The 11,908-nt window shown below is 39.6% G+C and overlaps 1 protein-coding gene across 1 annotated transcript; it reads right to left on the reverse strand.

Moving 5' to 3' along the window:
- Positions 1–1,843: 1,843 nt before the first annotated feature.
- dap3 (death associated protein 3) lies at positions 1,844–8,806 on the reverse strand. Its single transcript, XM_066683546.1, has 13 exons — positions 8,664–8,806; positions 7,797–7,838; positions 7,346–7,462; positions 7,088–7,189; positions 6,777–6,885; positions 6,273–6,365; positions 4,228–4,358; positions 3,919–3,999; positions 3,637–3,804; positions 3,236–3,295; positions 3,062–3,151; positions 2,279–2,396; positions 1,844–2,022 (listed from the first exon to the last, which is right to left on the reverse strand). The coding sequence occupies exons 2-13, from the start codon at positions 7,833–7,835 to the stop codon at positions 1,937–1,939; spliced, it is 1,194 nt and encodes a 397-aa protein (XP_066539643.1). The 5' UTR covers positions 7,836–7,838; positions 8,664–8,806; the 3' UTR covers positions 1,844–1,936.
- Between the last annotated feature and the right edge of the window lie 3,102 nt (positions 8,807–11,908).

Consider the following 11,908-nt stretch of genomic DNA (forward strand, 5'->3'; position numbering starts at 1 on the left):
GTTTTATTGTTGTTGTCGTTGCGCTACACGACCTGCAGGTGTCACCAAAATCTCAGAAAATTACAACGAAGACCCACGAATAATTCCATTCATTGTCTGTAACCCTTATCCAGTTCAGGGTCGCGGTGGGTCCAGAGCCTACCTGGAATCATCGGGCGCAAGGCGGGAATACACCCTGGAGGGGACACCAGTCCTTCACAGGGCAACGCAGACACACATACATTCACTCACATCTACGGACACTTTTGAGTCGCCAATCCACCTGCAACGTGTGTTTTTGGACTGTGGGAGGAAACCGGAGCACCCGGAGGAAACCCACGCGGACACGGGGAGAACACACCAACTCCTCACAGACAGTCACCCGGAGCGGGAATTGAACCCACAACCTCCAGGCCCCTGGAGCTGTGTGACTGCGACACTACCTGCTGCGCCACCGTGCCGCCACCCACGAATAAGTAAAATATTATAAAAAATAAAAGTTTAAAAATAAAACTCAGTCAATGCATCACAATGTCAGAAAATAGGTGACGCTGCAACACAGCTTATTGACTTAAGACCTTTGGTTTGATTATCAGGTCACTGTCTGAGGAGTTCTATTTCCTGCCTGCAGTTTTCCACCCAAAATACAAAAATATATTCTAGTTGATGGACAGATTGTTAAAAATTGACCACCTGTGTGAGTGTGTAATAAACATGTGCCCAATGATTCCACGTACGGCTCGACCACAACCGGATCAACATGAAGCAGCAGAGGTGAATGAATTCAGTAAATGGTAGTCACTTTGATCCCAATGAATCTCCAGTGCCACTGCAGTATGAGGGGGTTACAAAGATTACTTAATACGTGTTGTTTTGTATTATAATTTTTCCTATATTACATTCTAAAAATTACCAGCTAAAGTGTATTGCTCAAACAAGCCATCAGTGGCATTCACACAGTATAATCTTGAAAAATGAGAATTTGCGTATAAGCTGAAGATCAATGTGCCCAATGCCAAGAGTGCCCCCAACAGATATACATTCCCAAGCATGTAGAGCAGTGGAGTTGTCCAAAATGTATCATCCTACGTCAGTACACGACAACATAAGGCTCTTATGGCTGCTGAATACAATGAAATCCTTACAGCAATGTTCCAAAATCTAAAGTAAAGCCTTTCCAGAGCAGTAGAGGAATATGAGGTGTATTTTCAGCCCTGTCAAGATAACAGATGCAGTTTAATGGCCAGTAGGAATCACTGAGTAATTAAGATTTAATGAGGTCTTGCACTTTTATTTTTAGTAGATAACACAGTGAAGGATGAGAGATGTCATTGGATTTTAGTTAACCTTCTGCATAAAGGGCTCATACCAGGGAAAAGCTAAATTGTCCTTTTATAATAACCCCAAATATAATAAGCTGCAATTTACATGTATTATATTGTGTTCAATTAACCTAATTCAAAGTGTACATGGTGTGAAATACACAGAAAAATGCATTAATAAATACTTTCTGAAATAGTATACATAATTAATTAATTCATTCATTCATTATCTGTAACCCTTATCCAGTTCAGGGTCGCGGTGGGTCCAGAGCCTACCTGGAATCATTGGGCGCAAGGCGGGAACACACCCTGGAGGGGGCGCCCACAAGGTAACACAGACACACACATTCACTCACACCTACAGACACTTTTGAGTCGCCAATCCACCTACCAACGTGTGTTTTTGGACTGTGGGAGGAAACCGAAGCACCAGGAGGAAACCCACGCGGACACAGGGAGAACACACCATACATAATTCAATATTATAAATATAAGTAAACATAGGTACATCTCAAAAATGAGTAACAAATGAGGGTTTTATATAATTTTTTATTATCAAAGACATCTGTTACATATGTAATTTGTATTATGAATAATTTTACACAAGAGACAGGGAGGGAGAGAGGAAATATTTATTAGAGGAAAGCACACAATCTTTCCAGAACGGCGGGATTTCTGTTGCTCAGAAATTGGAGTTCTTTCTTTCCTTCTTCTGTTCGACCTGCAGAAAGAAAATCAGAAAATAACAGGTTTAAAATTTTATATATAAATATAATTATAGACACAGACATTACATCAGCCTAGATACAGACATTAAAAGCCAGTTATTTCTGCTGATGTTAAGTAATTTTACTACACTACTCATGAGCATTTTGCTTCTCTTGGTTAGAAACACCTAAAAATATTTTTCTTACATTTCAAAACCTAATAACATAATACAAATATATACTACTACATAATACAAATATTCTACTCACTGTGTGGATGCTGGAGCCAGTTACGGTCCGTATAGTACAGATAACAGCTCTCAAACTCCTGATCACTGTAGTTAGAAACGGGGATTGGGACAAAGGGATCCATACTGTCAAAACCCTCCTGCAAAATAAACAGTAAATATCAGTTAACCTGTGGTGACTATGTTTAAAACAGGTTTCATATATAATCTCAAATCTATACATGCCACTACACTGATTCATAACATGAAAATTTTATTCATTATCTGTAACCCTTATCCAGTTCAGGGTCGCGGTGGGTCCAGAGCCTACCTGGAATCATTGGGCGCAAGGCGGGAATACACCCTGGAGGGGGCGCCAGTCCTTCACAGGGCAACGCAGACACACATACATTCACTCACATCTACGGACACTTTTTGAGTCGCCTATCCACCTACCAACGTGTGTTTTTGGACTGTGGGTGGAAACCCATGCAGACACAGGGAGAACACACCACACTCCTCACAGACAGTCACCTGGAGGAAACCCACGCAGACACAGGGAGAACACACCACACTCCTCACAGACAGTCACCCGGAGGAAACCCACACAGACACAGGGAGAACACACCACACTCCTCACAGACAGTCACCCGGAGTGGGAATCAAACCCTGGAGGTCCCTGGAGCTGTGTGACTGCGACACTACCTGCTGCGCCACTGTGCCACCCCACATGAAAAATTAGCACTAGCAAAAATTACAGAATTCTTCTTGCATACAGGGCTTATACTATTGTGAATTGTGTAATGTGCATTTTAAATATTCTTACCTCTCCCAGCAGCTCTGTAGGCAGGTAAGCTGAGCGAGGCTTAAACAGAGACCCGGTCTGAGACAGAGTAGTTAGAATAGCTCCCCCTTTCTAAGGGAAAAGACAGAGTAGCAATGAGAATAAAACATACTTTATAGAGTGTTGCAATAAATATACTGAAGAGTACATTTTTACCCAGTCATTTCTCAACATCTTCCTTAAGTTGTGAATTAGAGTGAGTTCCTCTGGTAGAATCTAACAGACAGAAAAAAAGAAAATCTGAAACAGCACAGGTGGGATACACAATCAATGTTCTATTTTAGGTGCCCTGAACTTTTCATATGATCCATATTGTCATTCTGAAGAACTGCAATACAATACAGCAAAGGTAAGAGGCAGCATAGCTTCTGTTTTCATATAAATAAAAGTACTCTATAATGCATCCTAAAAATATTTGGAACTTATCAGTTAATTGAAGAAGTTAAGTTAATTGCTTATAGATTTATCAATCACAGACTTGATCATCAGTAGCTCCCGTAATCAGCAGTTCAAAGAAATAATATTTGCACAGCTTCACAAAAGGAAAGATAAAATACCTCACTCTTGTCCTCCTTCTTAAGGGTGGTCTTCCCCCAAAGAGCATTAACTCCGTCCACAGCTACGGCGAGTTTGAACGCTCCTTCAGTGGCGCCCCCTGCCTGTCGCCTGAGCTCCAGCAGCAGCGCCCCCACAACATCACTGCTGCTTTTCACTCTGGACACCCCCTGGGAACCAAAGACAAACAGAGTAATTTTTTTCTCATAGTGAAACTCAGCTACTTTAAATTACACAAAGTTTTTATAAACTAATTATATGATAAGAATAAGGATGAGTATCACCTGGTCGACCAGTTCTCCTAAAGGCCGTCCCTCTTCTGTGCTCTCTCTCTTCGTCCAAACATAGCGTTGCGTTGTCTTTATCTGCTCAAAAATAAAACATCTTTCATAAAGAGTGATAAGCTTTTTCAGAAATACTGAAGGTACAATCCACCAAAAAATTAAATTTCAACAGTAAATAACGAGTTTGTTCATTTTAAATTTTTCTAGTTAGTCTTACATCCTCAAATAAAATTAAACTGGAAAAGCCGTCACAGCCATGATGAATAAATGCAGTTATCTCCCTGTTGTCCTGGTTACAGACTACAGTACCTTGGAAAGGAATTGCTCATTGGTTGTTTTGAAGTTCTTCAGCCACAGAGAGGCCTGGATAGGCTGGTCAAAACGTCCAGGGCGGGACGATGAGGGAAGAAGCTCGCGGCAGTTTTTCACCCACAAATGAGCTGCACACAAACAATGCCAAATATTTTAAACAACACCTCATCCAGAACTGGTCTGACATGAAGGGCATTAATCAGGAATGTGTTCATATTTACTGTAGCTTTAACTTAATCATGGGGGACATTGTATATTGCTATAGGACACGGTAATTGCATCCATGAGTTTCTATGGAACTTTAACAAGATGTGCTTGTAAAATTAAGCACAGTAAGTATCAGGGTTTAGCAGTTATAGAATGCAGTGCATATGTCCACTTTGTAGATGTAAAATCAGAGACTACAGCTTATTGGTTGCTGCATATTTTGTGTTAATCATCCTCTTGTCTTTCATCAGTTGCCCAAGTAACTGCCCACAGGACTCTGTTTAGTCCATTGACCATTCTTAGTCCAGCAGTGACACTGAAGTGTACGGCACTAGCACAACACACACTAACTCCAGCTCCATGCCAGTATAACTCAAGCACAGATAGTGATCCACTACCCAAAAAAGATAAAACTACATTACATACATTACAATTACTTATTTATTTAATGTAACAGGTGAGAGTAAGGCATGTTAAGTTTAAGGAGGCTGTGTGCAGCTATGTGTCTCCCCACAACTTCCCTTTACAATAGATCAGGCAAAGTTTGAGCCGTCCTACTGAGCTTGTGAACAGTGGAGAAACGCTATGTGAACTATGGCTGAACTAACAACAGAGGGTGTAGCAGCACCACCCTGAGTTCTCTCTGTGAACTATGGCTGAACTAACAACAGAGGGTGTAGCAGCACCACCCTAAGTTCTCTCTGTGAACTATGGCTGAACTATCAACAGAGGGTGTAGCAGCACCACCCTAAGTTCTCTCTGTGAACTATGGCTGAACTATCAACAGAGGGTGTAGCAGCACCACCCTAAGTTCTCTCTGTGAACTATGGCTGAACTATCAACAGAGGGTGTAGCAGCACCACCCTAAGTTCTCTCTGTGAACTATGGCTGAACTAACAGAGGGTGTAGCTGCACCACCCTAAGTTCTCTATGTGAACTAGGGCTGAACTATCAACAGAGGGTGTAGCAGCACCACCCTAAGTTCTCTCTGTGAACTATGGCTGAACTATCAACAGAGGGTGTAGCAGCACCACCCTAAGTTCTCTCTGTGAACTATGGCTGAACTAACAGAGGGTGTAGCTGCACCACCCTAAGTTCTCTCTGTGAACTATGGCTGAACTATCAACAGAGGGTGTAGCAGCACCACCCTAAGTTCTCTCTGTGAACTATGGCTGAACTAACAGAGGGTGTAGCTGCACCACCCTAAGTTCTCTCTGTGAACTATGGCTGAACTAACAGAGGGTGTAGCTGCACCACCCTAAGTTCTCTCTGTGAACTATGGCTGAACTAACAGCAGAGGGTGTAGCAGCACCACCCTAAATTCTCTCTGTGAACTATGGCTGAACTAACAGCAGAAGGTGAAATAAGTTTCCTAATCACGCATGCACGTTTCAACAACTGGAGTCAATCAGTCGGTCAGTCAGTCAGTAAGAGAAAATGCCTTTTCTAGGTCGGCCTGGTAGGCATTCTGTCAATACTACCGGCTCTGTGGTGGACCTCTGGGGTCCTGTCCATATAAGGACATCGTGAAAGGGGACTAATAAAGTATGCAAAACAACAGATGGACTGTCATTACAGAACTACAAAGTGCATCTATTTGTAAGTGGAGTTGATAAAATGTACAATAAGTGAATTTGGAGGTCATTTTAAGGGTATGGCAGATCGGTGTGTACATATAGACATGTCAAGTACAGTAGTAATGGCTTACTAAAGCCAAATATGAGAATGAGTTTTATGGAATAATTCTGCACAAAATTGCCATATTTTCTATAACTGATTAGTAATAAAGATGAATATTTGCTGTATGGTGGTTATATAACAGACTGATTCCTCACCATCTGGTATGTGGAGGACTATCCAGCCCTGAGTGTAGCAGAAATGCAGAGCATGACACAGAGAAACAGTCTTCCCACATCCCTTCTCTCCATCTAACACACGGTCAAGGACAAAGATACTGAAAACACTGGACGTTAATTTACAGTCTATTTCTCAAGTTTAAAAACCTAGAATCAGTATTTATGAAATTTCTATTTATAATCTTTTCTATGAAGTGGCTAATCCAGCGTTCCTACAGAATCTAAGGTACAGCCATGCTGACATACATACCCAGCTATCACTGTGTCTTAAGATGTCTTGACAGGCTGAACAAGACATCTTGAGACAATGTGTTATAGCAAGACGTCTCAAGACACGGTAATGGCTGGGTATGTATGTTATTTATTTCAGTTTTGTCTGAACTTTAAGAGATGTTCAAACTGTAAAATCTTCTCAACAGTGGACAAATGTCTCCTTAACTAGTTAATTATTATTATTTATTTTTTTTTTGTGAGAAAGGATACAGAATAAATAGCGAAGAGGTGGTTTGTTGTAGTCTACTTTTTTCAGGTAAGAGATGAGCTCCACAGCCGGCTGCCTCACCATCACACACGTTTCATTAAACGTTTTTATCTGTTAACAGAAAACAGCGTGATTAGTGGTCTCCTCAAACTGTGATGAGCTCAGAGAAAGCATGAGTCACCTGTTTTGATGAGAAAAGTTTTCACTTCATTTTCTGGCAATTCCATTTGAATTTAAGCAAACTACATACACACACAGTTAACAGCACAATAAGAAAAAAAAATCATCAACAGCACATAATTATTAATATTACCTGCATCTGCAAACGTGGTGGAAGTCCATGAGGGAAGAGTGTGTGGGTTTGTGCAGCTGAAATAGTGTAATATTGACCAGTGTGCAATTCTGTATGACACATCTGTGTGGAAAGACAAAAACATGAGGAAGAATTATCAAGGACAAGAAAGGCATCAGACTACATATTTATAACCATTTAATGTAAAAAATTGTGAAGAGCTTTTAGCAGCAAAGAGTTCTGACTTGAGCATTTACACTCTTGGTACTTTTTCCATACCGGGTCATTCTCTGAAGTCCGGAATACTGAAAACTGACTAGGCACATATGGATCTGTCGCCACGGCAACCCCCTGCTGACCATAACCACTGACATGAAGTGACCGCACCTGTGACACCTAGAAAAAAATATTATTAATTAAACAACACAAACCCCTACTGCCTTTATAGTGCACTGTATGAATAATGAAATTGTGGGTTGGTCTGAAATTAGATTCCAAGTATGTTGATGTTGGCCAAATAATTCTGCTAACTGCTAACATGCTAATTGTGCATGCGAGTAAACGTGAGCAAATTACCACAGGACCCCATGTATATTTTAATCGCACCTCAAGAGGGCTTTAGATATATTATGCACATTTCAGACACTACTTCTGTGTACAGAAACTTAGTCTCCACCAAGTTTCTGAAATCATACATTTAAAAACTGAGGAAGAGGTAAGGTTTGCTTACTGTGAGACGCAACCGATGGTAAAGTCTTGGTATGTTCATGTTCTGTTTGGAAATCACACAAAATCTTTCACTTTTTAAACCATTGTACAAAGCACAAAGACAAACAGGTCTATTTATAAAGCTCGTGTAACTGTATATGTACATTTAATTGACCATTCTGGCCATAAGATGTCATTTGTAATGTTATTAATTATTCTGTACTGCAGCAGTGTGTCCCCCAAACGTATCAGTTCACAGCTGTGTATTCTGTATAATGTCCTCTCACCCCATTACCAGCAGGATAAAAGGTCTATCTATGAACATAGATCTATGAATCTATTTACTTACTCCCATCCTTCATCTTCACCCATCCCTCCATTGCTTGCCTGTAGCTCAAAAGCCCCACCACCCAATGAGATTGGATTGGTTCTTTAGATTTATGACATAAGAAATACTAAATATCTGAAATGGCCTGTTTGAGACTGCCTTTGTCACTGATGGCATATGTAGCTCAGATGTCTTACTAAAATACAAATCAAATACACCATGTAATAATGTTCCCCCCCCCCCCCCCCCCCCCCCCACTGTATATGGCCTTTAAAACAGCTGCTCTCGCAGTGTTTTTAAAATAACGCCGATTAGAATTCCTCATTAAATGAAAGCACCAGGGAGCAGCTCTTGAAAAATATTGAGCTAATTAAGCACAGTCTCTTCTTCAAAAGCGTTCCCAGTGCAGTTCTCTAAGAAATAAAGACAATACTGTAATAGTTTCAGTGTAATATGTATGCGGTAAATGGAGGACTTAATGTAACCTTCACACATTCACTCACTGCAAAGGCATGGAGGGGATAAAACGTCTAAAACAGTTCCAAAATAAGCCCTACTCACCGCATTCAAAATGTAAAAAAAAACAGCGTTCAAACACAAAGAGAAAAAGTTCTGCGTTTAATAATAATAATACAGAAAAATGAATATAACAAATAATTAATTCCTCTCATGCGCCGCCATCAGCGTTTGGAACCCATGTCTCTGACGCCACATCCAAGCTCGGGCAGGAGAATAATACAAAATAAAAGTTCGAGAGATATTACATATATGTACATGAATAATCACTAGCTAAAACTGTAATATAATAATAATAATAATAATAATAATAATAATAATAATAATAATAATAATAATAATAATAACTGGCTTTTACAGTACCCATCAAATTTGTGTACACATCATCTCATTATTAATTGGTTAAATTGTCTCAAACACATTAAGAAGGCCAGCAGTTCTACAAATTTATTCTTGATGAGGCCACAGTGGTTCACTGAAAACCATTCCATGTTCACCTCATGAAGCTGAGTGAGAGAAGGGAGAGAGTGTGCAAAGCTGTCATCAGAGTAAAAGGTGGCTACTTTGAAGAACCTAAAGTATAAAACATATTCTTGTTTGTTTAACACTTTGTTGTTTTTGTCCATATGTGTTCCTTCATAGTTGTAATGTCTTCCATATTCATCTACAATGTAGAAAATAATAAAAACAAAGAAAAAACATTGAATGAGAAGATTTTTGACCGGTACTGTACATACATAATATGTGAAAAATGGGCCAAAACAAAGGAAACCCTCACTGAGTGGGTGTGTCCAAATTTTGATTGGTACTATAAATCATAACAAAATTATTACAATTATTTTTTAATGTTTATATTTATTATTTATTATTTCCACTTTGTTTTTCCAATTTTTTTTTTTGACATCTACATAAATGTGTTTTTAGATAATAATTTTAAAACACTTTTAATCAATTAATTTTTCTATTACCACTTTATCCTGTTTATCACGTTTAAGGTGGGTCTGGAACTTACTTGGAACCTTTGGGCAAAATGTAGGGACATACCCCATATGGGGCAGTTTCAAAACAGAAAAGAACATCATTATTCTTTGGCCAATTTCTACTATGTTGGATAACTAAAATAATTTATATTATTATTAATTAATTCACTCATTCATTTTCTGTAACCGCTTAATCCTGTTCAGGGTCTGAGTCTGAAGCTTAACTGGAATCATTGAGCACAAGGTAGCATTACAAGGTCATTCACACACTCATAACTGTAAAACCTTTTTGAACCATGGAAGGAAACTGGAGCAGACACAGTAAGAACACACCAAACTCCTTACAATGATCTAAGGTATTGTTTGAACCCACAACCCTAGTATCTTGGAGCTGTGTTGTAGTGACACACCCTGTTGCACCACCATACCACACTAGTGTGGTAGTGTTGTTGTTGTTTAGTCCATACACCCAGTTGCTTTTGTATAAGAGCATTAACCAATGAAGACATCCAAAGAAAACGTGGTACAGGGGCATGTTTACCACTGGGTCACGTCATCTTTTCTCTTTAATTGTACTTTTTAACCATTTTGGAAGTGAAGATACTAATTGTTGCAGTTTTGCAAGTGGAAATTCTGTCCATTCTTCCTCTGTACAAATCTGATCTCCTCAACAGTTTTTGGTTGCTGTTGTCTAATTCTCATCTTCATGATGTGCCATATACTTTCAACAATACTTGTTTTTTTACAGGTGACAGATCAGGACTGCAGACAGGCCAGTGAAACATATGTATACTATGTCTACAAAACCATGCTGCTGTAATGTGTGCAGAATAAGTCTTTATATTATACGGTGGCGCAGCAGGTAGTGTCGCAGTCACACAGCTCCAAGGACCTGGAGGTTGTGGGTTTGATTCCCGGGTGACTGTCTGTGAGGAGTGTGGTGTGTTCTCCCTGTGTGCGCGTGGGTGTCCTCCAGGTGCTCCGGTTTCCTCCCACAGTCCAAAAACACACGTTAGTAGGTGGATTGGCGACTCAAAACTGTCCGTAGGTGTGAGTGTGTGAGTGAATGTGTGTGTTGCCCTGTGAAGGACTGGCGCCCCCTCCAGGGTGTATTCCCGCCTTGCGCCCAATGATACCAGGTAGGCTCTGGACCCACCGCGACCCTGAACTGGATAAGTGGTTAAAGTAGATATTGAGTTCCTGGAAAAAGATGTCACCCTGATGGCAGCATATGTTTCTCCAATATACAAACCTCTGCATTCCTGGGGAGCAGATCATCTGATGTATCCCCATGCCACTACATATGCGGATTTCTGTACTTTTTGTTAGTGAAGTCTGGATGATATTATTTTCATCTTTAGCACTATATAGGAGGTTTCCACTGTTTTTTAGGCCTTCTTAGATGACTTTGGGCCCTGAGAACATGCTGTTGTTGTTGTTTTTTCACAGTAATAATATATGGTTTTGTCTTTGCATTATACAGTTTCAAATTGCATTTCTTAATGCAGTAACAGACTGTTTTAACTGACAATGATTTTCCAAATTACTCCCAAGCACACGCATCTCTCAAACAGCCCAATGGCTTGATAGTCATGCACATCCATCAGTGATTTGCACTCTTGGCCATTATGCACTGAGATATCCCCAACTCCCTGAACCTAATTTTGCTTTAAAATGGTGCCACATTTGTAAAGAATGTGCATTTGTGGGATGAGCAGTAGAGCTGAGTATGTGGGTTGCGCCCATAAAAAATTTGCCAAATCCTCTCTGCCAAAGTCAAACAGCTTATTCTGCCATTGACTCATTTGGTGTTTGGTGACTGGATGATTGAGGTTTGAAGAAACAATAGATATTGGCAATTTAACAGTTAATTAATTTAAGAAACATAAACAATATCTTCACAGTCTGGGACATGCTCCTTACAAATGTGGCACCATTATAAAGGGAAATTAACAGGCTTTCCAACAATATAAGATTTATTGCCAAGAATCATTGTTACAACAAAGAAATAATCTACCAAACATAAGGGTTTGAAACACTGAAAATGTTTTCTTTGTATTTTATTACTTAAATAAATGTTCCAGCAGTTTTTATTGCATTTTTACATACTGTCCCAACATTTCTGGACATGGAGTTTCTACAAAAGCTGCAGTAAATGAATGAAATTTTGGGAAAAAGAATGAATAATAAACAAATATAAAAGTGGTGACCCAGAAATGTGTTAATGTATCATAGTCCTACAATGTTTTCTAAGTTTAGGGATAACTTCCTCAATATTGTATGAGGGAAAAAAGGATTTAAAATATGAAT

Source organism: Hoplias malabaricus, chromosome 10 (assembly GCF_029633855.1).
Source record: "Hoplias malabaricus isolate fHopMal1 chromosome 10, fHopMal1.hap1, whole genome shotgun sequence".
NCBI classification, from domain to species: domain Eukaryota; kingdom Metazoa; phylum Chordata; class Actinopteri; order Characiformes; family Erythrinidae; genus Hoplias; species Hoplias malabaricus.

Coding starts and splice junctions, on each gene's coding strand:
- dap3 (XM_066683546.1), bottom strand. CDS start 7,835: ATGAACATACCAAGACTTTACCATCGGTTGCGTCTCACA. Junction 6,886..7,087: donor CACCACGTTTGCAGATGCAG/GTAATATTAATA, acceptor TTCTGTTAACAG/ATAAAAACGTTTAATGAAAC. Junction 3,152..3,235: donor AGATGTTGAGAAATGACTGG/GTAAAAATGTAC, acceptor CTTTTCCCTTAG/AAAGGGGGAGCTATTCTAAC.